The sequence below is a fragment of the Microcaecilia unicolor genome, chromosome 6 (assembly GCF_901765095.1).
Source record: "Microcaecilia unicolor chromosome 6, aMicUni1.1, whole genome shotgun sequence".
NCBI classification, from domain to species: Eukaryota; Metazoa; Chordata; class Amphibia; order Gymnophiona; family Siphonopidae; genus Microcaecilia; species Microcaecilia unicolor.
Window position 1 is genome coordinate 147,079,115 of NC_044036.1, and position 26,507 is coordinate 147,105,621.

Sequence of the window (26,507 nt, forward strand, 5' to 3'; positions counted from 1 at the left end):
GCTGGGCTCAAAGGGGGTCCTCACCCCTCAGTGCACTTGACCCACCAGCTCTCATTAGCACACTCCTGCCAGACTTTGCTGGCATGAGCTGCCCAGCACTGGACAATCGCTGGACTGTTTATGTTTACCCTTGAGTTCACTTGCTACCTGTTCAGCTGTGTTCAGTCGTCTGACTGTGAGAACGGGTAGTGAACAGGAAATCCTTCACTTTGGAAGACCTTCCTGCGCACGTACAAATCTGAAAGGTTGACTTTGAGAGCAATTAATGTTTTACTGCTGATATGACCTCTGCATGAGAAGAGAAGGTTCAGTCCTCAGACAAGCAGAAGTCAAGCAGAGTAAGGGGGGAGAGGTTGGTGAACAGTTCAAAACAAATGCAGCAAGGAACCTCACAGAACACCTGAATAGAAGGGATACAGAATCCTAAAGCAATACATTGAGCCTATTGTTAGTTAATAACAGAAACATTTTGATAGTTATAGCTGTTCTGTGCCCTGTAGGGAAGATTTGGCAGTAACAAAATTGAATTAACAGGTTCGAGGAACATAAGGTCTAAGTGTTGTTGGGTTTTTTTCAAGGATCCCTTCTGATGGAGGGGGAAAATTATTTTTTTTAATAAATTGGGCCTCTTAATCTTATGTCCCCTGAATTCAAAGAAGCAGAATCAGAACCAGAATAGCCAGGTAGACCAGTGAAGCATTGTGTGCTGTATTACAGCAGATTCTCCTTCACTGTGAAACCAGGCACCGGAAAAAACATGAGACTGTTACACGCAGACTTACAGTTTTGGAGATATGATGGATTAAACTCTTGAGTATTTTTACTGTACTAGGTTCACCTTACATATGAAAAGTGTAATAAAATAAGTGTAATAAAATAAAATATGTTAAGCTTTCATGTGTTGATTAAGGATGCACAGAGTTTTTGCCTTGCAATTTCCCATGTCATTTATGGGAATGTTTGGGGGGGGGGGAGGTGGCATTTTTTCATTATTTATTTGTTACATTTATATCCCACATTTTCCCACCTATTTGTAGGCTCAATGTGGCTTACATAGTACCGGAGAGGCCTTTGCAGGCTCCGGTGTGAACAAATACAGGGTGATGTTGTAGTAAGATCAAGTTCATGTGGCACAGCCACATTAGGGAATCGGAGAACGGAAGAGTTGTGTTATGTCCATTACGTTCTTTAGTTTTGTTGTGTTGCCAAGATCAGGCATTTATGTTGAATCGGTAGGGTATGCCTTTTTAAACAGGTTAGTTTTTAGTTTTTTTCCGGAAGTTTAGGTGGTCGTACGTAGTTTTCAAGGCTTTTGGTAATGCATTCCACAGTTGTGTGCTTATGTAGGAAAAACTGGACGCCAAAGGCCTAAGTTGATTTGTATTTGAGTCCTTTGCAGCTTGGGAAGTGCAGATTTAGGTACGTTCGTGTTGATTCGGATGTGTTTCTAGTTGGTAGGTCGATCAAGTCTGTCATGTATCCTGGAGCTTCACCATAGATAATTTTGTGAACCATAGTGCAGGTTTTGAAAGCAATGCGTTCTTTGATTGGGAGCCAGTGTAGTTTTTCGCGATGGGAGCAATGTCATTAAATGGTGTGGGCTACTGCTAAGACATGTTATCTTAGCACTTTGGGAGAATTTGTCAAGTAGCTTTATGGCCTCAGGGCTGCCAAGAGACCAAACTGGGCCCATGGCAAACAATCTTGAGGGACCCCCTCCCCCCACACCCAGCAGTAGCTTACTTCTCGCTTGGTCTGCCCGTCTCCTGTTTGCTGGGTTATCGCGTGAACTCTGCATTGCCAGCCACAGGTTCCTTCTTCCTGCTGCGTCCCCTCCCACCTATGTGCAAATAGGAAGTACTTCATATAGCAGGCGGAACGTGGCCGGCAGAGCAGAGTTAATGCAATAATGCGCTAACCTCGCACACAGGATCAGGAGACCCATCCAGTTTTCTGCCTGTGCCTGCCTCCAGAAACCTGAAGAAAGTGGCTTTTCGCTTGCTGGACCCACTTGGAGGCTGGTCCCAGGGAAATTTTGCCCCCCTTCCCCCCCACCTTGGCAGCCCTGTATGGCATTAACGCACCTTAATACACGTTAAGGGAATTAGCACATGCTAAAATCCATAGGCATAGAACGGGCTTATAGCATTTAGTATGCATTAATTCCTTTAATGCACGATAAGACCATAACGCTGTTTGATGAATTCCCCCCTAACTGGTGCCATTTTACCGCAGGTCTCATTTTATTCAGTGAGATGTAGTTACTAATAATTGGGGTTAACAGTAAAATAACATGTCATAGTGGTAGCAATAGCCCGTGTTTTTAACCTACACCCCCAAAGAGTGTGTGCTGTTTTTGAAGAGTGTGCGCTATTCATGAAACACACAAAAACTTGAAATTTCATGTTTTTTCCTGTCATTTTCATTTGAAACAACAATGGAACTATCACTTCAAAAGAATACACATCCCTAACATTTATATGACTACAGTTGTGGCTACTTATTTACATAAACAGATCCTAATACCTTCCCTGTAGAGAGGCTGATCTTAAATGTATGATCTGTGAGCCTCTTGATTGCTGCTTTATTTTGAGTTTTTGTGATCCTGCCTGTGAATCAAACTGCAGCGCAAGATTCACAGATCATAGTTTTGACCCTCCTATCATTTTGGTGTAAATTATATGGTGCTTGAAAGGAGATTCTGGTGAATATCAGGTGATCCAATGCCCCTATGTTTTCCAGACTATCCACATATATTCCCTTCCCAACCTCCAACTGTAAGTATTACAGGAATTGAAAAATTCTTCCAGGATTTACTTGTTAGGAACAAAGGACTAGATTCTATATATATCATACCTAAAAAAATCGGAAACGAAATACACCTAGGCATATTCTATAAAGTATGCCTAAATTTCTGTACGGTTTATAGAATACACTAAGCGCCCGCACGCGTGACTATATTTAGTCGCAGGCAGTTACGCCAAGTAAAACTTGATATAAATGCTGACGCCTAAATTAATCCACAAGATTATCCACGGTGAATCTCCAAGCTATATGCTCAATCTGATTGACCTTCCAACTAGAAACATGTCTGAAGCTTCACAAACTTACCTCAACCTGCATTACCCCAATTGTAATGGACTCAAGTACAAAACCTATTATGGATCCAACTTCTCCTTCTTAGGTAGCCAACTCTGGAATGCCCTCCCCAGACATATCCGATCAATCTGCGACTATCTACCCTTTCGGAAAGCACTAAAAACCCATCTATTCAAGCAAGCCTATCCAAATGACCCAGACTAATCCTTTGAACCCATCTATGAACCCAACACATATCCAGGCAACAACGACACTGACCTAAATCTCCTACCTTACTCCCTTCCCTTTGCCTATCTCTACCTACTTATCTCGTTTATTATTCTGCTATTCTTAACTTATACTTTCTCTAACAATATACTGTATTCCCTATTACTATGTAAGCCGCATTGAACCTGCTTTTAGTTGGAAAGCGCGGGATACAAATGTAATAATAATAATGTATGGGCCGGGTGTATTCTGTGACCACGCATATAGATTTTAGGGCACCCCGACATAATAGCCCCGACAAAACAGTCTTGTAACAAAGTAGCCCTTGACAAATCAGCCCCTAACAAAATAGCCCTTGACAAAATGGCCCCCTAGAAAAAAATAACACAACACAAAAAAAGATGATAAACTACAAGTGAAATCTTCACTGATAAAGGCTCCTACCTGCATATTGAAATAAACAAAATCCTATAGCTACCAATTGGCATTCATGATCTGTTCTGCTGTTTAAGGAAACTATTCTTTCATCAACATGCAAATTAAAAAAAACAAACAATATTGTCATCGTTTTCATAGTCTTACCAACCTTATCCTGTTTGTTAAGGTAAGATTATTAGGAGAAAAATGCAGTGCCTTATTCTGGGCAGCCTGATCGGGCTAATTTGACAGGGGCTATATTGTGGGCAGGCCGTTTTGACAGTGTCTGTTATGTCGGGAGCTTTTTTCTTTGGAGCTTTTGTGTCGGGACTAATTTGACCGGGTACCAGATTTTAGAAACGCCCGTGGCCACACCACCTTGTCAACTATGTGACTTAGAATTTACATGCATTACATTATAGAATACGCTTAGTTCTGCATGTAAATTCTAATTAATGCCAATTAGTGTCAATAATTGATTAAGTGGCAGTTATCAGCGTTGATTAGCTTGTTAACTGATTTAAGTTGTGCACTCAGATCCAGAAATACGACTGGATTTGCACGCACAACTTAAGTTGTGCTATATAGAATCCAAGGAAAATGTCATATACTTGCCCCACCCCACCCCGCAACCAGAAATGTTTGGGAGAAGGTGGTGGTGGTGTGAGCTCATGGTGAAGACACACCTCCTATCTCACTTCAGTGATGCCCTTTCATTCCTCCTCCCCTGTCGACCCAGGCACAGTCAGCTCTCCCCCGTTCTCTTCCTTTATTTCTTCACCTGTCCTTCATCAACTGTCTCCTCCTCTTGGCCCTTCTGCTGCTGCCACCACCTCCCAGACCTCAGTCAGGGCTGAAGACACCTCCTCCTCTTGGTCCTCATTGGGCTCCTCCCAGGCCCAATACTTTGCTCCCAGTTGGAAATTCCTTCCTCTTGGGCCCCTGATTGGGGCAAAAGATGTTCCCTGTTTTTTCCTGCTCTCTGGTCCATTACACCAGCCATGGAAGCCCACCCTAGGGGACTAAAAAGATATCACCAGTGTTTGTGGGTAGTGGAAAGCAGAAAGTTGTATAGGTCTGTATCACGTTCTTAAAATCTGCATTCTAATCTCTAAAATGGTGTTCACTATGTACAGTCTTATGTTGAATCTTAACATATATTCAGTGGTGGACTTCCTTGTTCTGTCACCTGGTGTCAGTGGACAACATTTTCTCAACCACTTCTTCCTCTCTTTGGACGCTCATTAATTCCACAGCCCTAGTGGATTATAGACTTTACCCTTATATATTCTACATCAAGATGGTTTCTTATTTATACTGTATAATCCTCTAATATGACTGCAAAAGGTAGAGTTTGCTTGATTAAATGAAGTTGTTCTCTCTAAAAGCCAGTATATTAACAGAGAAGGAACTTCCATATTCTTTAAATAGCTGACACGTTGGATTTCCAATCTAGCCTGCAATGATAACTACTGACAGGAATAACATAACACAGACACTGTAATGAATTCCTCATAGCCGACAGATGTTTGAGAGACTAGGGTTTATCATTACACGGGTGATAAACACAGTTCATTTAAAAGAAATAAAGAAATCCTGCAGAGTGCAGTCAGAGCATAATTTAAAATCCAGGAACAACAAATTTGATCATAACAAGAAAACAAGCAATTTATTCTGCTCTTGGCCAGGGAAAAGTACGTTATGCATTTTCCTCTGGTTTGTGTTGGTACAATAGAAATGATATAAAACAGGAAAATGAGGGCAGCTCTCTGGTTTCCCTCCAGGAAACTGACCGAATTTTGCACATCCCATGCACCTGTACATTTTATTTATTTTTATGTTTTATTTATTTATTTTTGCTTAGTGCATGTGCTTTTTTTTCATACTTAAAAACTATGCATGGATCAGCAAACAAGTACGCAGACGTCTGAGACGCAAGTATCTGGAAGGTCCATATGCTTGAGCATTTGTTTTGAAAGCGGAGTACTGGTGTGTGTGCACTTTAAAGAGTCCATTGTACAGGACGTGCTTAACTTGAGATTTTATGAAGTTGCTGGAAGGCATGAGGATGGCTTAGGGGAATGAAATCTTTAAGCACTGTTGAGATGAATTGCAGTGAACAGCCAGCTCCCCTGAAGGATGGCACAGCTGCACACTTGAGGAATTCCCTTCTATCCTAGCAGCTGACATCCTTGTACATTTTTCTGCAGAAGATAACAGTGACAGAACAAAAATTAGGGAGCTTACTTGTTGGAAAAAGCATATATCAGTTCATGGATCCAGCTTCTCATATATAAGTACACAACTCTGGGTGAGCCCGTTGCAAAGCCCTGACGAAGGAGTGCCAGGGCTTTCTGGGCTAGAGGTGTCCCTCACACCGCCGGAGCTGAACCTTCCTCCTTGCCCCGCCAAAACTAGGGAAGATGAGAGCCCGCTTGGTGTGGAAGGCGCTACAGGTGGGCAACCATTCGGCAAGTCATCTGTGGGAAAGGCTGGGGAAGACCTGGAGTCCGGGAGAACGCAAGGAGAGATAACCTTAATGGCTGTCTGGAAAGCTGTCCAAGACTTGACTGTGGCTGTAATGAAATCTACAAACGAAGTTCACCAAATTGTGAGTAAAATAGAAAAGGTGGATGACTCAATGGAACAAGTAAAAACAGACTTCGCAAATCAAGCTCAACAATTTAAAACGGAAATAAAAGATATTAAGTCCTCGGAGCTTTAATTGAAGACAAATTTAAAATCCATCGTAAAATTGAGCAAATGGAAAACCATAATAGGCGTTTGAATTTGAGACTATTGAACTTTCCAAGATCTTCTTTAGTAAACTCAAATGACCTATTTAAAATGTACCTACAAGAGATATTACAGATTTATTTATGACATTTATATCCCACAATATTCCCGCTCATGGGCAGGCTCAATGTGGCATACAATCTATATATATAAAAGGCAACCCCAACGTTCTGAAACCTCCACAGAAGTTGAGGCGCCCGAGATATCCGGTGTGCCCTGGAGTGTCTGCACCGCCCTTGCGTCAAAACGTCATGACGCGTCAAAACGTCATGACGTCGAGGGCGGAGCTAGTGACATTCGAGGGCCGAAACGGCCCACAGCGAACAAGGCAAGTAGCTTCGAGGGACGGAGGGAGGGGGCCCCTTGCTAGCGCCCGTTTAATTCCGCTCAGAAACGGGCATTTTTTCCTAGTAATTAATAAGCAAACAATAGTACAAAGTACAGTGGACAAGGTCACAGGAGAGAGAAAGAAAAAAGAAAGGAGGGAGAGAAAGAGAGGGGAGGAGATAAGTTTTCGCAGAGGGAGCCGTAGACTAAAAGGGTATGGCACCTGTAGGGGTCTTAGTGTATGCACTGCCATAAAGGAAGGTCTTGAGCCGCTTCTTAAAGGTCGGGTGATCTGAAGTGAATTTGACCTCTCGAGGCAACCCGTTCCACAATTGATAAGGTTTATCATATTCTTCAAAAAAGGATCTGGTTGTAAATTTATCGAGAAATGGTCAAAGAGATTTACAAGAACCTCAAAATTTGACTGCTTCCTTGGAAGATTCTACTCTTGAAATAACTGATCGTGGAACTCTGATTGCTCAATTTGTTTTTGAACAAGATTTAAATCATGTGTTAAAGTTATACTATAAAAATTCCTCAAAAATGTTTCATGGTCAAAAAATATGGATTTATGCTAAGTCATCACAGGAAAGGCGGAAGAAATTCCTAAATTTGCGAAATGAAACAAGGAATATTGGGGCTACATTTATGCTGGCATATCCCTGTAAATATAGAATAACATATTTGGGGAATAAGTATGTTTTTCTAGAACCATCCCAGCTGCAGGCTTTCTTGGATCAGAAAAAACTAAACAGCCAGTTAAGGGAACCAACAACAGTCAGCTAATAATATTAATTGGTTTTCAGGTTATGTCGATTTATTTAAAATAGTGATGATATTTCTCCTTGATTTGCTTATCACCTCCTTTTATTGTTTATTGAGGTCTAAGGAAGAGTGTATAATTTAATTCCAGATTGATGATCAAGTCTGGTAATTAGTATTTGTTATTTCCTGTAATGTGATTTTCTCTGTATTTCCAAACAAGTAATATATGACTTGTGTTATAAAAATTTCAATAAATAAATTTAAATATAAGTACACAACTCTGGAATGCACTCCCAAAGGCCGTGAAAACTACGTATGACCACCTCAACTTCCGGAAATCACTAAAGTCTTATCTGTTTGAAAAGGCTTATCCTAATGATCCAACTTAATCACCTGAATCCAGCAACTCAAGTAAACCCAGGCTTGTTTTGAACTTAGTGAACTTTATATAACTTCTCTCTCTATGTTTCCTATTGTGTCTGTACATATCTATTTCATTTGTAATACATTGCTCTATATTTGTTTTTTGACCGGAGGAGGCTTTCGCCCCACGGCGCTATGTAAGCCACATTGAGCCTGCAAATAGGTGGGAAAATGTGGGGTACAAATGTAACAAACAAATAAATATAAAATGGGAGAAATTCTGTAGATCTCTACCTTGAATGCTCTCTGTTAGGAATCATGACATAGTGCTGAAGATACCTGCTAATTAATTTCATCCTCATGCCACTTCACTCCGTTTGCTATCAGTCATTGCATGTTTTGCCACCTTAAACAGTAACTTGTATTCTTTGCAGTAAGCAATAGTTAAGGAAACCCTCTTGTAAGTACAATATGTATTTTAGTATTACTGTCTTTCTGTAAACAATATCGTTTTTTTGTTCATCTGTGTCATCTTCGCTGTTTTTTGATCGCTGATAATTGCCACCAGAGATAAGAAAGCTTGCCCTAATGACCCAGCTTAACTTTTTAAGCCCACCCACATGATTTCTGCCCTGACGATTATTATACCTTTGACCATGACTCACAATCTCCTTATGCTCATTCCTCAATCTCTTCCTCTCCATCCTTCCTACTCCTTACCCCTCCCAATCTCTTCTCCCTTTGCTCATCCTATCTTTGTTTACCTCTCCATGCTCAATTTACATATCCTCAAAACCCCACTACTACTATGTTTACTTCAACTTGTAACGTTCTCCTTCAAGACTTTGTAATTCTATTTACTATGTAAGCCACATTTAACCTGCTATGTGTGGGAAAGCGCAGGGTACAATAGTAATTAATAATAATAAAATAATAATAATGTACCAAAACTTCACCTGCTTCGTGTTCTGTATGATGTGTTCTCTTTGAGCATAAAAATGATGCATGTTCATGGTAACTGCCTATCGGCTTGCTTTTTCTTTGTACCATAAAGAGTAATTTAATAGCTGTTGTATGGAGGTCTCTGTTGAAAGCAATGTTAAACTGGTCTTTTCTTGACATTTGAACAAGTTGTACAAATCAGATGTTTATGGCCGGATCTCTTAGCTTCATGAGAAGCCAGTTGCCAGAGAGTGGCTGTAGACTTGCTTTTGTCCTAGTCCTAAGTAAAGAGATCAGTGCTTTTGGACAGTGAGAGAGTAATGAATCTGGAAACTATAAGTCCTTATTTATCTATAGAAAAGGAACAGTATAGAGGGCATGACAGGGGCCAGCTTTCCTGTCCCTCTACACAGTCCTGATAATGTCAGATCTGCTTAGAGTGGACCATCTCTATGGCTCGAGGATAATTCAGTTTTCTGGTTTTGGCCTATTTTATTGAGAGTATCAAATTGTGACTGCTTGTTAATAATGCAGACAACCCAGAACCAGCCTTGATGGTGGCACCAAGACCTGCACCCTCATGGTGGGTGGAGGAATTTTTCCCTTATTCCCACCCCCCAAGCAGTCTTATCTAGCACCATCCACAGCTGGGGTGGGAAGAAGCCCCCTACCCCACCCCCCTATCCCCAAACGTGCCTTTTATGACCAGAAATTGGTAATGCCCCTTAAAAAACCACCATCATATCCCTGAAACAGTAATACCTGTTGCAGCTACACAGGTCGTGACCCCCAAAGTCAACCCTGAAATATGTATGCTTGGAAGGGGACTAAGACCACCAACACAAATTGTTTGTCACATGGACATATGGCTCGGGGAAGAGGAAGAGGCTTACCTCTTTCACCATCTACCAACAAGGTACACTGCCGTTTTGTCTTCCAGATCCTTTAAAAGAGGTGGCGGCACAGCCATGCACTTTCCTTAAGCTCTTCCAGTCATGAAGCTCACTTCTAGCATGTTAACCTATAATGAGGCTCATGTGGTTAAACTTCCCTCTAGTACCCCACTCTATCTAGTTCTGTTCAACTGTTCCCCATCTCTGAATTCTTTGACTTGGGAGGGGATTTACCAGACTGAATTGCATGAATTTTGTAGACTCTTTCCTATCAATGAAATAGATTTCTTTGTCCTTTTATGTTATATTGATTTTGTAAACTGCCTTGTCTTGGTCCCTAGATAAGGTGGTGAAGCAAATGCCTAATAATCAGCTGATCCCTGTGTTTTAGTACTTCCCTCTGGGAGTGACCACAGTGGAGCAGTTGAAAGGACTGGTGTGTCTGTGAGGAGACTCAGTGAGTCTTGGGGGGGGGGGGGAGTTGAGTAAGTTTGGGAGTATGTTGTCTCCTGGCTTTCTGATGAGTTCTGGTTTGGGGAAGGAGAAGGTCAAGCTTCTGTCTCTAATGTCTGTGAAACTGAGAAGGACCACTTGCCTGTGTTTTTGGCAGTCTAGTGGAGTAGTACCTTGCTCTGCTTGCTGGACTTGTGTACGGCACATTAGCTTTGGAAATTTCCCATTGACATTATTTTTGAAACATCACTACTTTGTCGTCTTAGACTAGAACTTGTGGGCTTTGATCCTTGAAATAGATGATCCCATCTCCCATCAGAGAATCCACATTCAGATCTAACAGGGAGTCAATAGGACAGACACTCAGAAACCAGTGAGCCCCTCTGCCTGTTATATATCCTCAGAGAAGGGGCTATGCTTAAATAAACAATCCTACTTAAACCTCTTCACCCAAGACACAGCATGCCTAATGATCGTACTGGACAACACACAATCTTCATCCCTTCCGACCCTCCACATATACCTCATTCGATCACTATACAACCTTGTATTTGCTATCAACCGACTGGGCAGACGCCTTAACGGTACTATGTAAGCTACATTGAGCCTGCAAAGAGGTGGGAAAATGTGAGATACAAATGCAACAAATAAATAAATCCCCAAAGACAACCATAATTCTGAACTTGTCCTCCTTTTCTAGAATGGTGCAGAGAGGAACCTTTACAGACATCTATTTCCTTACTGCTCCCTCTGCTGGCAGAAGCTTTGCTTTATCTGTCAAGGCAGCTCTTGTGACTCTGGGCAAGTCACTTAACCCTCCATTGCCCCAGGTACAAATAAGTATCTGTATACAATATATAAGCCGCATTGAGCCTGCCATGAGTGGGAAAGCGCGGGGTACAAATGTAACAAAAAATACAAAAAATAAAATAAAAAATGCAACTGTTTCATGGCTAGGTAACAGCAATGCATAGCTCCAGTCCAGGGTAGTGGTGGTGCGATGGCGGCTTCTTTGATTTTTTTTTTTCCTGCTGCTGTGCGATGGCGGCTTCTTTGATTTTTTTTTCCTGCTTCTGTGCGATGGCGGCTTCTTTGATTTTTTTTTCCTGCTGTTGTGCGGTGGCGGATTCTTTGATTTTTTTTTCCTGCTACTGTGCTGTATCTCCAAATTGAATCTCCAGAATGTCACAAACAACTTGCAGTCCAGCTCACACCACAGTTAGCAAGAACTTCCCTGGTTGTCTTGGAAATGCAGCATCATCTCACAGTGGTTCAGGATTAATTAATCTCCTTTGCTCTCTAACCTTTCATCCAAGTCCTGCAATTACCACACACATGGGACACTTTTTTTCTTTTTTCATAGTGAAATAAGAATACTACCCTTGATGCAGCTGATCAGAGTTTATCCGAATGTTAGTGTTGGCCTAGGTAGCTCCTGTCTCAGGCGGTAGTGCTGGGGAATCTGAACATGGTGATGTCCATAGCAGTGCTGAGAAGCTGCATGGCCTTCAGAGTGGAGAGCTGACATGCTCTTTATCTCCCCCTAGGGGCAATCAGGTAGGAAGACTGCAGAGTGTGTGACAAGCATTGGGCCAGGGTGATGTGCATTGGCAGATGCCTTAAAACCTGCTTCTGGCCCAGGATGTTGGTTATAGTCAACGGGTAGAGGGAAAAGTTGCCACAAGCTGGATGGGAAAACCCCATGAATCAAAGGTTCCTTGTGCCTGATTTAAAATGAGACTCTGAGAACCAGAGCTGGCACAAGCAGAAGTGAGTGGGGTACTCACAGGGTGGTACTAAATTTAGAGGAGAACTTGTTTACTATAGACATCTTAAACCCTACCTACAGTGCAAAAATCCCTTTTCTCTGCTCTGCTGTGAATGATGAAACCCATGGTACCTTGAGCTAGATCTCACATTATGGAGGAAGTCTCCTTTTTAATTGAAAGGACCTTGTAGTGCTCAGTGTTGTACAGTTCAAGCAACTCCTATGCAAGTTAAAGATAAAAAGCCTGAAAGCATAAGAAGCATGATGACAAAGCAAAGTTGATGCAAGGATAGTGGACACCCTAGGCAAAGCTGTAGTCTTAACCCCCCCCCCCCCCCCCCCCCCCCCAAACAAGATTTTCATAATTAAACTCAAGAATCATGATAATCACACACAAATCATATCCAACAGCACAGCCCTGTAATTCTTTGCCTCTCTTTTCCTTTGTCTTTGCATATTATTCTCCATCTCTACTTTTCTATCTGACAGACCGGCATTCCTATCTCTTCCTTAATTTTTGATTGTAAAGTGTTTTGTTTTTCCTTCAAGAAAGTACAATAAACATAAACATCAGATGTCAATTCAAGTATGTGCTGATGGTTCTTTGAGTTTGTATGGCTGTCAGGATCTACTGTTTTGCTTTGTTTGCAGCTGCTCCTTGCTGCCCCTCCCCCCCCCCCCCCCCCCCCCCAGAAGCTGCCCCCCCCCCCCCCTCCAAGCAACTACCTAGACTTTTCTAAGGTTGGTCCAGCCCTGTGTCAAAAATTACCCAAAAGAGGAAGAAAAGTTTAATCTGTTTATTAAGTGCTTCGTCACCAAGCCAAGCCATACACTTATCTGTGGCCAACTGGAGTTCCTGAACCTCCCTCTCCACTTTAATCAGAGGACTTATTTCAGCCCTGTGGATGATAGTTTGAACTGCACTGCAGTTTGAGCCTGTGTGATCCACAAACCTTCAGTAACGCTTGAACGACTGTGCAAAGACCTTGAGCAGTCCAGAAATGGATGAGAAAATCTGCCTAATCTATCTTCACCAAGGATATCAGTCAGGTGGGTGTCTAGGAGGGTGATTCTTTAACTGTGTTTCTATATACAGGCCATTCTATAGAGGAAAATAGGTGCCTGCTTTCCAGTATAGAAGAGTAGTGTAACCCAGTATATGCTCGGGTAAGCTCTTAGCCATGTGCATATGCCTAAGGGCCAATGATACACATGTAACTTATAATATTCTTTAAGTTTTGTGCATGAAGGTGTGTCCTGAGTGGAGTGGAACAGATAGATGTGAATCACTTACTTACTCTTTCCAAAATTACTAGGATTAGGGGACATGTAAAGAAGCTACCGAGTAGTACATTTAAAACGAATCAGAGAAAATATTTCTTCACTCAATGAGTAATTAAACTCTGGAATGCGTTGCCAGAGAATGGTAAAGGCAGTTAGCATAGCAGGGTTTAAAAATGATTTGGATAATTTCCTAAAAGAAAAGTCCATAAGCCCTTATTAAGAAGGACTTGGGAAAATCCACTGCATATTCTAGGATCAATAGCATAAAATCTGTTTTGCTGTTCTGGGATCTTGCCAGGCACTTATGACCTGGATTGGCCACTGTTGGAAACAGGATGCTGGGCTTGATGGACCTTTGGTCTGTCGCAGTATGGAAATGCTTGTGTTCTTATGTAATATGCATGTATCTTACAGAAGAGCGTATAGATGCCTATCCAGCATGTACACAAATATGCATATATGCTACTATTATACGCATAACTGGTATATAAATATTAGTGCCTCCTTTATAAATTACCCTTGTGGTGTTTAAACCTAGGTAGTTTTCCAAGTGACGATGTATTGTATTGTATTGTTTTGTTCTACTTTGAAAGTTTTGGTTTGTTACTTGTTTCGCAGTGATTTGGAAAGGTAGGCTATAAGTTGTAATTAAAATTAAAAATTCTGTATTCATGGGTCTTTTGTCACCTAGAGTAGGCATAGAGGGTTAAGGAAATCCATTGAATAAGGACAGGCTTTAACAACAGTTAACTTGCTCCAGGATCTTTCCTGTTTCAATCCCCACTCCCTCAAAGTTTTAAGGGGGAAGACAGTATTCACAATATTGTTCACGTCTGGAACACAAGGGAGGTTTTGTTAATTGTAAAGTACCGGTAATTATATGCATTGTGGAAGTAAGTTGCATGTCCACACACACCCCTGTTTACAAAGAAGGATATTTTTTGTTAGGCTAAATTTTGAGTTGCTGTCTTGAATTTAGTTGCAGTGTTGGGTCAGATGTTTTCTGTATATAAGGGCTCTAGGCAATGAGAGAAACATGATATTTCTAATAAGTACTGAGCAATATTGTTCCCATGCATTAACTATTTAGAGCTCTCCACAATATATGAAAAAATGATGTATGTTTTGTGAAATAATTTAGAATTTCTTAACAAGATTGAAATATAGTCACAGGTCTCCAGTGGGCTTTTATATCCTCTTAATATTTTCATATACATCCATATCTACTAAGACTTGTGCCATACACCTCAGGGTTTTGAACCAGACATGATTTGTTGCTGCAGGTTCATGACAAGAAGAAAGATTATACGATATAATTTTTTGTTAACATGATGTGATTGCTTTTATATTTTATGTGCTGAACATCAGTATGGTTAAAATTTATGCAAACTCAAACCAAATAGTACAGGACAGAAAAGAAATTACATACTGACTTTGAACACCGCATTACAGAGTAAGAATGGATGACTCAAGGCTCTGAAGACATTTTGCCAGTAGATAATGGATCAGATTCAGAATAGGTCCACAGTGACAAAAGCCATTACCATCAGCACATCAGTCAGTGACCTTGTGAGTAAAGGAGGAATTATAGGTTAGTGAGGAGTTAAAAAAAAAGGTTTGGACAAATTCCTGGAGGAAAAGTCCATAGCCTGCTGTTGAGACAGACATGGGAACCAACTGCTTGTCCTGGAATTTATAGTATGGAGTGTTGCCATGATTTGGGTTTCTGCCAGGTACTTGTGACCTGTCTTGGCCACTGTTTGGAAAACAAGATACTGGGCTAGACAGACCATTGGTCTGACCCAGTATGTCTACTCTTAAGTTGAGCTGGCTCTTTGGGTACTTGAGCACATCTAATATTAAGCAAACTCTTTGACCGTGTCCAGGGCGGGGTAATTTCCATTGGGTTTAGCACCCCCAATAATTTTAAAAAGTTGGCTCCTATGCTTGGTAGCATCAGACTGGTTTACTGGTGATGGTCATTTATGGTCAGAACCAATTGGCATTTTGTTGGCTGTCTCGGCTAAGAATCCAGTACATAGAGACGGAATCATCTTCCCATTTATTGAAGCTGTTTTGTCCTCCCTAAAACATAATGGAGCAAGTTGGGCTGTACTGAACATTCTGTACCTGAATAGATGGAGAAAGCTTCCATCAAGTGATATCAGCCTGGTTATAATGCCGTATTTTGATGGTGGTGGTGGTAATTGCTGTTCCCTCTAAACCAGGGGTTCTCAACCCAATCATTGGGACACACCTAGCCAGTCAGGTTTTCAGGATGCCCACAATGAGTATGCATGAGAGAAATTTCTATGCACCTCCTCCATCGTATGCAAATCTATATCTTTCATATTCATTGTGGGTATCTTGAAAACCTGACTGGCTGGGGTGCCTCCCGAACCAGGTTGGGGAACCACTGGCTTAGGTGCACCAGGAAGCTGTAACAGAATTTGTACCAACCTCACCCACTGTGGCACCTACATCTTGGTTGCCAAATTTATAGAGTTGCTCAGAAGAAGGGTCTTATTTAGGAATTGTAATGAAACGTACTGGACTGCAATTTGTAACAGCTGATAAGTATTTTAGAGTAACCATGCATCTCTGTTTTCCTGAGAGGTGCAGTTCCTGTTTGCCTGGCTAATATTGACATGGACTCCGGGTTAATGCATGTATACAGTTAAATAGTACCAAGATGAAAGCATAATAAATGATGGTCTGGGCAAATGCTGCCACCACTCCTAATCTTAAGTGGCAGGTGGAGTACCTTTTATGCACACAAGGCAGAATTACAAATAGTGGTCTGTCATTAAGGCTGTTCTTTGAGGTGAATTTGCATACTCATTAGAAGAGGCGCTTTGGTCACTCAGACCTTGCTTCAGATGCTGTATTGGCTGGCTGTGCATTTTCAAGGTGCCAAAACATTCTGTTCTGTATTGTAGTATCTGTCAGGCTTTGAAAGCTTACAGCTGTAAAATTATGAGACCTTAAGTCGGCGTGTGTGCAATGAGAACTGTATATGGTATTTTTATTAGGCTAGGTAGAGATTCCAGAGCTTGTTAATGAATTCTTGTACTGAAAAACTAACCTCCCCAACTTTATGGAGACTCTCGTTACCAAACGTTTCTGGCAGTGGCTTTTTTGTTAAAGCTCATTTCCCATAGAGACAGAAGGCCTTAATGAATCAGGCCTTTTGAAATTGATTTTCTTTGTTTTTGTGTAAAGAATGTCACAATCAATTTTCAGTGTATAGGAAAAGGTTTGGGGAGCTGGTCTGCTGGCTTATAGGACAAGTGCCAATCTGTCTCTACGGGAAATGAGCTTTAAAAAAAAAATCCACTGCCAGAAACGTTTGGTAACGAGTGTCTCCGTAAACTTGGGGAGGTTAGTCTTTCAGTACAAGAATTCATTACCAAGCTCTGAAATCTCTACCTAGCCTAATAAAAATACCATATACAGTTCTCACTGCAGTTTGTGCTCCTTGGGTTGGTCTGCACTTAGAAATGCCATGAAGATAGGCATCCATAGCCAAGGGGTAAGGGCTGGATCTGTGGTCATAGCATTGACGTGAAACCTTGATGCCCAGAATCAGGGCCCATTGTTTTAAGGTTTTAAAGGAGCCATATTATCTGGGGAATTGTATAAATGATGCCTAATTATGTTCTAATTAGGCACCCAACTTTGTCATGGAAATGCATTCTAACAGATGTAAGATGCCAAAACGGGACTGAAATGGCACATCAGCGTGCACGCCGTTATAAGATAGTGCCTGTTTTCACAGGCATGGGCGAATCAGGCCAGTCTGGAAAAATTGCGCACAGCGGATGCATACCCAGCTTGTGCGTCAGCTGAAACCTGATGTAAATCCTGGCACCCAAAGTTGGGCAAGGAATTCAGTGCCCAATGCTATTCTGTAATGAGCGCTTATCCCAGATCAGTGACATAGCAAGGGTGGGACGGTGGGGCGGTCCGTCCCGGGTGCATGCTGCTGGAGGGTGCAGAGAGCAGCCGCGCGCCTGTTGGCTCCGCAGGAGTGGAGCCAACAGGCACCCGGCTGCTCTCTGCACCCTCCAGCAGCCAAGAATGCATCTGGGAGGGGGGGACTTGATGCGCCAGGGAGAGGGTGTCATTACACTGGGGGGGGAGGCTTGATGCGCCGGGGAGAGGGTGTCGTGCTGCACCCTGGGCGGATGGACGCCACTACACCCGGGGGGGATGCACAGCGGCGATCCGTCCCGGGTGGCAGCCGACCTAGGATTGCCACTGTCCCAGATGCCCTTTATAGAATAGTGCTGGCTACCCAAATTTGGGCACCATTTACTAAATCCGGCCCTATATGTTCCCATTCTCCACCCTTATCCAGCATGGGTCAACTGATCATTTGAGGGGAGGGATTGGATAGGAGGGAAAAAGCTAAGAGTCACAGCAGTGGCATAGCTACAGGGGGCCACGAGGGCCTGGACCCCCAAATATTGGCTCTGGAGCCCCCAGTTTGGATTGTGGGGGGGGTCCCCAACCCCAGCCAGCTGAAGCATTTGTCCTGTGCTGGTCTCACTTTATTGCCTACCCTGTTCTTCTCAGTTGCACCATGCACACTCGTTTCAGTGAAACTGAGCATGCGCAACACTTTACGCGTTTCATTAAAATGAGGGTACACGGCGCGACTGAGAACAGGACAGGCAGTGCAAGACCAGCATGGGACAAATGCTTCAGCTGGGTTGGGGACCTCCGTCGGCCAAGGTACCTTCATGCAGCGGCGGCAGGGGGTGGTGGCGGGGAGGCGGGCCAAAACGTGCCCCCCCCTCACTTTGGGCTCTGGCCCTCCCTCCTGTCGAGGTCTGGCTACGCTCCTGGGTCACAGTGTCAGATCCAACCTTGGCGTCATCTGAGTTGGAGAGCAAAAGAGTGTACTAGATCTACCAGGTCAAGAAATATATTTTGCAAGGGGGGAGAGGGGGTTGCAGCAGCTAAATTCACTGATAACAATGATATTAGCTTTTTCGATAGAAACCCAAAATGTGGCTTCCGCTCTCTCGGATGTCATTTCTGATATTTGTTTGAAGTGGTCTGATGTATCTGGTAGTTTCACTGCTCCTTCTGCTTCATACTTAGAATTTTAGGGAACTGCTCATTTGAATAACACTTCGTTCCTTCCAAGCGTGACTCATGAGTTACTGTTTAACAACAAACATAAGCTGCCGTTCTTCACCCAGGGATGAGATCTAAGAAGCAGAACCCACTGATGCTCTTCTGTTATGCTACTAAGTCTGCACACAGGAGTTGCATTTGGAGGTTCCATCAAAAATCGACATATGTCCATCCCCGGGAATACGCATGTAGGTTAAAGCGCTGGCTACGTGTAAGGGAAGGATCAGGTTTACAAGCTTAAATGTGGGAAATCTCATACGTATGCAAACACTGGGCTTTCTAAAAGCAGGTTTTAAATGTGTTCCCTATAACCGTGTACAAGCTGTATCTCCATATGAATGAGCTCCAAAAATAAGGGCCAACATTTTGCTCGTACTGAATAGGCAATGAGCTGATTTCCATTATTTTTTTTCAGTTTCGTTAAGCACATTTGCGTAATCTTTGTGAACATCACAAACACACGATTATGTTTGCTGTATTTAATGAACAAAATGACTTGATATGAAGTCTTTGCGGCATCACGCTTCGGCCTTTGTGTGCGTTAGGTCATGGAGAGCTCCTTCTCTGCTGTCATCTGAACGGGTTAGATATTAGTTCACGAGCTCCCCAAATACCTATGAAGGAATATAGTAAATCTTTCCAATTGAATCTTGGTTAAGTTCAAATAATGGGTCGGATATGTGAATGAATTTTCTCAGACGGACGGAATGGAAAAAAACCTTAGCTCCATCTGGCCTTGTGTGAGTGTTTTCTATGCGGTGCTTCATGAACTTTTTCTGGCATTTTCCGGGTCAATGTCTCTTTAATTAATAAACAATTTTATATGTATCGTAGGTTCTGCTATACAATCTGTTCCTTGTACATCAGTTATTATGTTCTTAAAACATGTATCACTTGATATTGAGTCTGTGGCAGTATGCGACATCTGAGCCGCTCTCAGCCGCTGCCGAACTGACCCCAGATAGTCAATGCCAGAGGATGCACAGCTCCCAGCATTGAATATCCAGGTATCGGTAGTCACCTGGAAGTTAACCGGGCATTTGCCAATATTCAAACTGGTACCCAGTGAAAACTTTAGTGCATAAAGTTAAGACAGCCTTTTTGCTGTCCTAACTTTATGTGGTTACTTTGCCGGTTAGCAGACTGCAAATCACCGCTAACCCGCTAAGCAGGTGCCTCCTCCCCCAACCCGCCCCAAACTTAAGTGGTTAGGAGATGGCCAGTTAGGGCAAGATTCTATATATGGCACTAAAACAATCGATGCTGAAAAAATCGCTATACTATAAGCCACGCTTAAAGTTAGACCCAGTTTATGGAATAGTGCTTATGCCGGGGAATCATACCTAACTTTAGGCATGGCCATTTACACCAACCAGAGGCGTAGCTATGTGGGGCCATGGGGGCCTGGGCCCCTGTAGATTTGGCCCTGGACCCCCTGCCAATGACCCTCTCGACCCCCCTCCCTCTGCCAACCCTCCATCGCCTACCTTTGCTGGCGGGGGACCCCAACCCCTGCCAGCCGAGGTCCTCTTCTTCCGGCGCAAGGCTTCGTTCTATTTCTGTGAGTCTGACTTCCTGCAGGACTTTTATAGAATTAGGGGGTTAGCGGCGATATTCAGGGGCACTAACCAGCTACGTGGTTTGCCTAGGGTGCCCAGTAATCTTGCACCAGCTCTACCTGTGGTCCAACCACTAACCATCCCTCTCTGGAGCTGCTGATGTGACTCCAATGTCTTATTTATTTATTTATTTATTTATTTATTTATTTATTTATTTATTTATTTAATTTTATTTTATTTATTTATTGCATTTGTATCCCACATTTTCCCACCTATTTGCAGGCTCAATGTGGCTTACATGGTTATGTTAACATTGTCATTCCAGGATCTTAAATACAGTAGTATTGTGTCATCCGAGCCCACAGAGATATTGCTCCGTTAACTATGCTTGTGGCTTTTATTAAACAATTTTTCCAGAGTGCAGTAATTGTTCCCCCCCCCCCCACCCCGTCCTCCCTCATGCATTGCATTGATTAGTTCATTTAGAGGCCTTTTCCAAAGCAGCAGTACATGTACCGCCATGTTGCCGCTCGCCAAATCGGGCCTATCGCCAGAATCGCTCAGGTACCCGGCGGTAGTTCTGGTTTCTGATGCACAGCAACTAAGGAGTGGCCTAGTGGTTAGAGCCAGTGGCGTAGGAAGGGGAGGGGGCGGTGGAGCGGTCCGCCCCGGGTGCACGCCGCTGGGGGGTGTCGATGCCTCGCTGGTTCCTTGCTCTCTCTGCCCCAGAACAGGTTACTTCCTGTTCCGGGACAGAGAGAGCAAGGAACCAGCGAGGCGCCGACACCCCCCCAGCGGCGTGCTCTCGGCGGATTGGCCCTCCCACCCGCCCCTCACCGCCTTCCAGGTATGTTCTCGCGGGCGGGGCGGGGGGTGTTGCGCTACGGAGGGGGGAGGGTGCGTCGCGCTGCACCCGGGGGGGGGGTCACAGCGGCAACCCGCCCCGGGTGTCAGCTGCCCTCGCAACGCCACTGGTTAGAGCACCGGTCTTGCAATCCAGAGGTGACCAGTTCAAATCCCACCGCTGCTCCTTGTGATCTTGGGCAAGTCACAACCCTCCATTGCCTCAGGTACAAACTTAACTTGTGAGCCCTCCCGGGACAGAGAAATATCCAGTGTACCTGAATGACCTTGAGCTACTACTGAAAAAGGTGTGAGCAAAATCTAAATAAATAATTAATAAATAAGGTGCTAGAAAATGCTTATGTAGGGAGCATGCCCAGTGCTGTGCTACTGCTGGAGCCCCTAACTGGTGGAGCGGCAAGGGCTCTACCAGGAAATGAGCACGCGGCAAGTGTTTCACTTACTTCATGGCCATTTCCATTCCCCTGCCCAAAATTTCCTATTTCTGGGCAGCGGTAAAAGGGGGCCTCGGCATGCAGCAAATCACTGCAGGGCCCCTTTTACCGCCAGTTAGCAAAAGGGTCCCGTAATTTGCAGTTGAAAGCCTTCTGTCAATTTTTAAATTTGACTGATGCTTCTCTTCCCTCTTCTGGTTACGTTTGTTTCATATGTAATCCTGAATTTAGAGATGAGAAACCTGGGGGGCAAAAAAAAAAAGCATTTTTGAAGGTTTTTCCTCATTATTTTTGATGCTAATTGAAAGGGAAATCTGAAGGCAATGCAAAATCTGGCAGACCTGCTCTGAATGATGCAGTGTGTGTTTTTCAGTACCGTTTGAAATGTTCAGGCGATTCCCCTAGTGAATCTGGGGAGAGATCTAGAATTTCAATTGAATTTGATTTGGGATGAATGGTCGGAGTTTGACTGACTTTGCTGGCATCATCTTGCTGGTTGATATTGGTATACCTGACACCTTAAATACAGGTTTGTCTTGTGAGATGGCTGTAAAATAACACTGTAACAGTTCCATGACAACTGGAATGTGGAGTGTACTATTTGAAGCTAACTCCATTAGCCAATGCTCTTACAGTGGCCAGAAGTACATGTCCGAGGCTCTGAAAGTATTCCATTGTATCCTTCTGTATTTCAGCGATGAAACCACAAGAAAAGATTTAAAGGCACTGCCTGCTCTCCCAACCAGAACGCTACAGGAGCACCCCTCCCTTGCTTATTGGTAAGTACTGTATATGTTCATGACTGATCTTGTATGTGGTTGCAGTGTGAATATGATGTATTAGCTCTCTGTTTTCAAGAGTTGTAATACCGGCGACTTGTTCTATGTGTAATAGGGTTAAAAAAAATAATAACTTTTTTTTACCTTTTTGGGGCTGCTTGTGGCTCCGCAGGGCTGCAGAGGCGGTCCGAGGTGTTTCTGGACCCATCTCAGGGTCTGGAGATAGTCCAGGGCCAGCTCTTTTTTTTTAATGTTGGGACCCGTTTTTTAGGGTCCAGGGGCGTTCTGATCCTCTTTGGGCCATTTTTGACCCATTCCCTGGTGGCCAGTGGCTGCCAAGAGGCTTTGGGGGTCTGGGGCTGGGAGCCAGTAAAAGACACAACCAGCTGCGATGGTGGCCTGGCCATGAGTGTTGAGGGAGAGGCAGCCACCTGGCAGGAAAATGGCCGGCTTTAGGCCTAGCCTGCCGGATGGAGCACTACTTATGCAATGAACATTCAGTAAAAATATCAATTATAAAAAAAAAAATTAAGCACTTTCTCTGAGGAAGGTTTATATGTGCAGTGTCTGGGGAACTGTTGTCCATAGGGTTGAAATTTTTTTTTTGTATAAATTAAAAAACAGTTGATCAGTTCTGAAACAAATGAAGAGATTCTTTGCTCTAGAGTTCACTTGTTAAGACTGAAGTTCCTTTATTGTACATACCCCTAGATTCTGTATCAGTTGCCCAAATTTGGGCATGGAGCCCAGACGCGCATGCAAACTAATTAGTCAGTTGGGTGCTAATTGGTTGTCATTAATTGAAGTTAATTGGCACTAATTTGGATATACACGCTATTCCTTAATGCTGCTCACCCAAAGTGTTTGACGCGCAACCCAAAAAGGGGTGTGGCCATGGGAGGGGCTTGGGTGGGCCAGGGTCGTTCTACAAAAAGCCCGAAAAAGAACTGCAATATATAAAGGACAGACAACAACAAGAGAATAGACACAGGAAATTAGACCACAAAGTGCAGAACTACGCTGACTGCAAACTCCCACAAGGCATGTCCACTGTGCAAAAGAGGCAAATAAAAAAAAATCATCCAGATGCCTCAGTAAATAAATGGATTGCAGACTTGTCTTAAGCCTAGCACAGGAGGTCTCCAGATGTAAAGGTGAGGAGGGAGAGAGAGCATTCCAAAGAGAAGAACCGTACACTGACAATTCGGCATCTAGTGGAGGCAAGGTGAGCCTGATGAAGCGAAGGCACTGCCAGTAGACAAAGCTGGGAAGAACAGGGAGCTCTTGTCAAAGAATCTGCTGGCAAATGACACGATAGGTAAGCCAGGATATGGGCATTGTAAACCTTATGAATCAAAACCAAAACTTTTTAGAGATAATTCTATGATGAATAGGTAACCATGTTCAGAGTGCATATGGGTCTCCACAGCCAATGAGGATAATTGGAGTGGCCTAGTGGTTAGAGCACCGGTCTTGCAATCCAGAGGTGGCCGGTTCAAATCCCACTGCTGCTCCTTGTGATCTTGAGCAAGTCACTTAACCCTCCATTGCCCCAGGTACAAACTTAGATTGTGAGCCCTCCTGGGACAGAGAAATATCCAGTGTACCTGACTGTAACTCACCTTGAGCTACTGCTAAAAAAAGGTATGAGCAAAATCCAAAATAAATAAAATAAAAATAAAAGTACTCTGTGCAGGTGGATAAGTACTCACAAACTCTTTGATCTCACTTTCTATGTTAGGCCAGTAAAGCTGGTAGCATGTTGAATATATACACATTAGCATCTCTGATCACAGTGATTTGGCTATGATAACCCTGTGTATAAAATGCCATTCTGTATTATTTCATTCCTGAAAAACTAGAATTCCCTAATTTCAGCTGATGTTTGCTTCAAGTCCAGCCATCTAGCCAGGACAATAATCTTCAGCAGGGCTGCCGAGAGGGGGGAAAGGGGGGACAAAATTCCCCGGGCCTCCAAGGGGGCCCGGCGCCGCAGTCCCCTCCAGCCGCCCCCCTCCATCCACCACTGGGCAGGGCCCCCCTGAATTCAAATCATAGTGCCTCACCTCGACCTCACTCCATGTGAAAGAAGCGCAGCAGCAGCAGTCTGCAGATCGCGAGGGTGGGACTCAGGGAGGGAAGGCCCGAAGAGAGGTGATCTGCAGACTGCCGCTGCTGCGCTTCTTTCACACGAAGCAAGGTCGAGATGAGGCGCTATGATTTGAATTCAGGGGGGCCCGGCCCAGTGGTGGACGGAGGGGGGCGGCGACGACGATGACCTCAAAGGGGGCGGCCTTGCCCCGGGCCCGGCCCAGTCTCTCGGCAGCCCTGATCTTCAGTATTTGCAAGGTCTCATCTTATGCAGAGTGCTGTATGATCTGATACAGCCTCCGATCATTCAGATAATCCGCCTGGTTGACTTGTGCAGTGTCACTTTGTTCTTTTTGCACCTACCAAAATCCTGAGATGCTCAGTACAGCACTGGACCTGCTAATGGTTATCTGCAGTGGCTTTGCAGAGTGCAGTGGCATACTAAGGGGGGGGGGGCGGTCTGCCCCGGGTGCACGCCGCTGGGGGGGTGCTGCGCGTCTGTCGGCAACTCTCGTTCTCTGCTCCCTCTGGCCCCGGAACGGGTTATTTCCTGTAACAGGGCAGAGGGAGCAAGAAACGAGCGTTGCTGACAGACGCGCGCCGCCACCCCCCCCCCCCTCCCAGCAGGTAAAGATGCACCGGGGGGGGTGTCGTTTCGCTGGAGGGAGCTGCCCCTTCCACGCCCTCACCTCCCCCCTGTCATCTCGCGAGGCTGCTTCAACTCTCGGCGGCCATTTTGAAACGCCGAGAGCCGGACTCACCACAGGACAGGAGGATGCAGGGCAGCTAGCAGCTCCGGGCAGGAAAGAGGGGGCTCTTTCCTGCCCCGAAGAGGTACCTCTAGACCACCAGGGATTGGGATAGCAGAGTAAGGGGAGGGGGGATAGTCGCGTTTCGCCGGGGGGAGGGGGTCGCGTTGCACCCGGGGGGCGCATCGGCGATCCACCCCGGGTGTCAGCCCCCCTAGGAACGCCACTGGCAGAGTGTGTCGCTTATAAACATCTCAGGACCCGGTTTATAAACAACATTGAGGTTGAAATGTGCAGCATCAACAACCTGCTCTAAGATTGCCTGGGTGCACACAATAGCTGCTTTTTGAAGATTGCTATCAGAGGATTGTGGTCAGTTTTCTGTAATTATGTCTCAGCCATAGAGAGAATGATGAAAGTTCTGGCAGGCAAAAACAATGCTGAGAGAGTCTTTCTCAATTTGTGTGTATTTTGCTCAGATGGGATAAGTGCCCTGGATGTAAAAGCTGAAGGCCGACCTTTTTGCTTTAAGCAGCAGGCCGAGCCCTTTTTCATTAGAATCACTCTGCATTACAAGGGGCTTGGTGGCATCATAGTACCTCAGCACAGGGGCAGCAGTGACCAAGCTTTATTTGCTGCGCTGGCTGTCATGCTTTAGAAGGCAGTGCTAAACTGCTTCTTTTTCCAGAAGCCTTCTCTAGGGCTCACATATCTTATACAGATACAGCATGCATTTCACTAGGTACATAAGTACATAAGCATCGCCATGCTGGGACAGACCAAGGGTCCATCGAGCCCAACACCCTGTCACCGACAGCGGCCAAAAGAACAAGCAATTTGTCCCGCCCATCCTAGAAATACTGTATTATTCCCTCGTCCATTCAATAACATTCTATGGCCTTTTCCTCCAGGAAGCCGTCCAACCCTTTTTCGAAGTCCGCTAAGTTAACCGCCTTAACCACCTTTTCCAGCAGCGAATTCCAGAATTTAACTATGCATTGAGTGAAGAAAAATTTCCTCCGATTCGTTTTAAATTTACCACACCGCAGCTTCATCACATGCCCCCTTGTCCTAGTATTTTTGGAAAGCGTAAACTACAAACCCACTAAAAAACTGCACTGATTTTACAGCTGCAGGCGGTGGCATATCCTGTGTGGCTTTAATCTTCACTGGGTCCGCTTTCAGGCTCTGTAAATCCATGGAAATGCTTCTTTCACCTTGAGTTGTAATTTCTTCACACTGAGCCATAGCTTCATTTATCTGCAGTGATCCGTTAGGGCTAAAATCTTGTTATCCTGGCCATGCTCTGTTTCCTCATCAGAGTCTCCACAGCCAATGGGGAGAATGTCGTCTGCTATTGACTCAATTCCATTGAGTCCAGCCAAATGTTCAGACTGCTTCCAGTGATACACTTCTAGTTCTACAGATACTCCAAATGGTAGTTAGAGCCATTCTGGACCCTTTGGTCCAGAATGTGGTCATCAGACTTTTCTCATCTAGGGGGTCCTTTTACTAAACCACGTAAGCGTCTACGCATGCCCAACGTGTGCCAAAATTTATTTATTTGTTACA

General features: G+C 44.1%; 1 protein-coding gene across 1 annotated transcript in view; it reads left to right on the top strand.

The window, feature by feature from the left end:
- FRMD4B (FERM domain containing 4B) overlaps positions 1-26,507 on the top strand; it is a 214,848-nt gene that overhangs the window by 121,214 nt on the left and 67,127 nt on the right. The window contains exon 8 of the mRNA XM_030205557.1: positions 22,012-22,095. Within this exon, the coding sequence (XP_030061417.1) occupies positions 22,012-22,095 (84 nt within the window). The remainder of the gene's footprint in view (positions 1-22,011; positions 22,096-26,507) is intronic.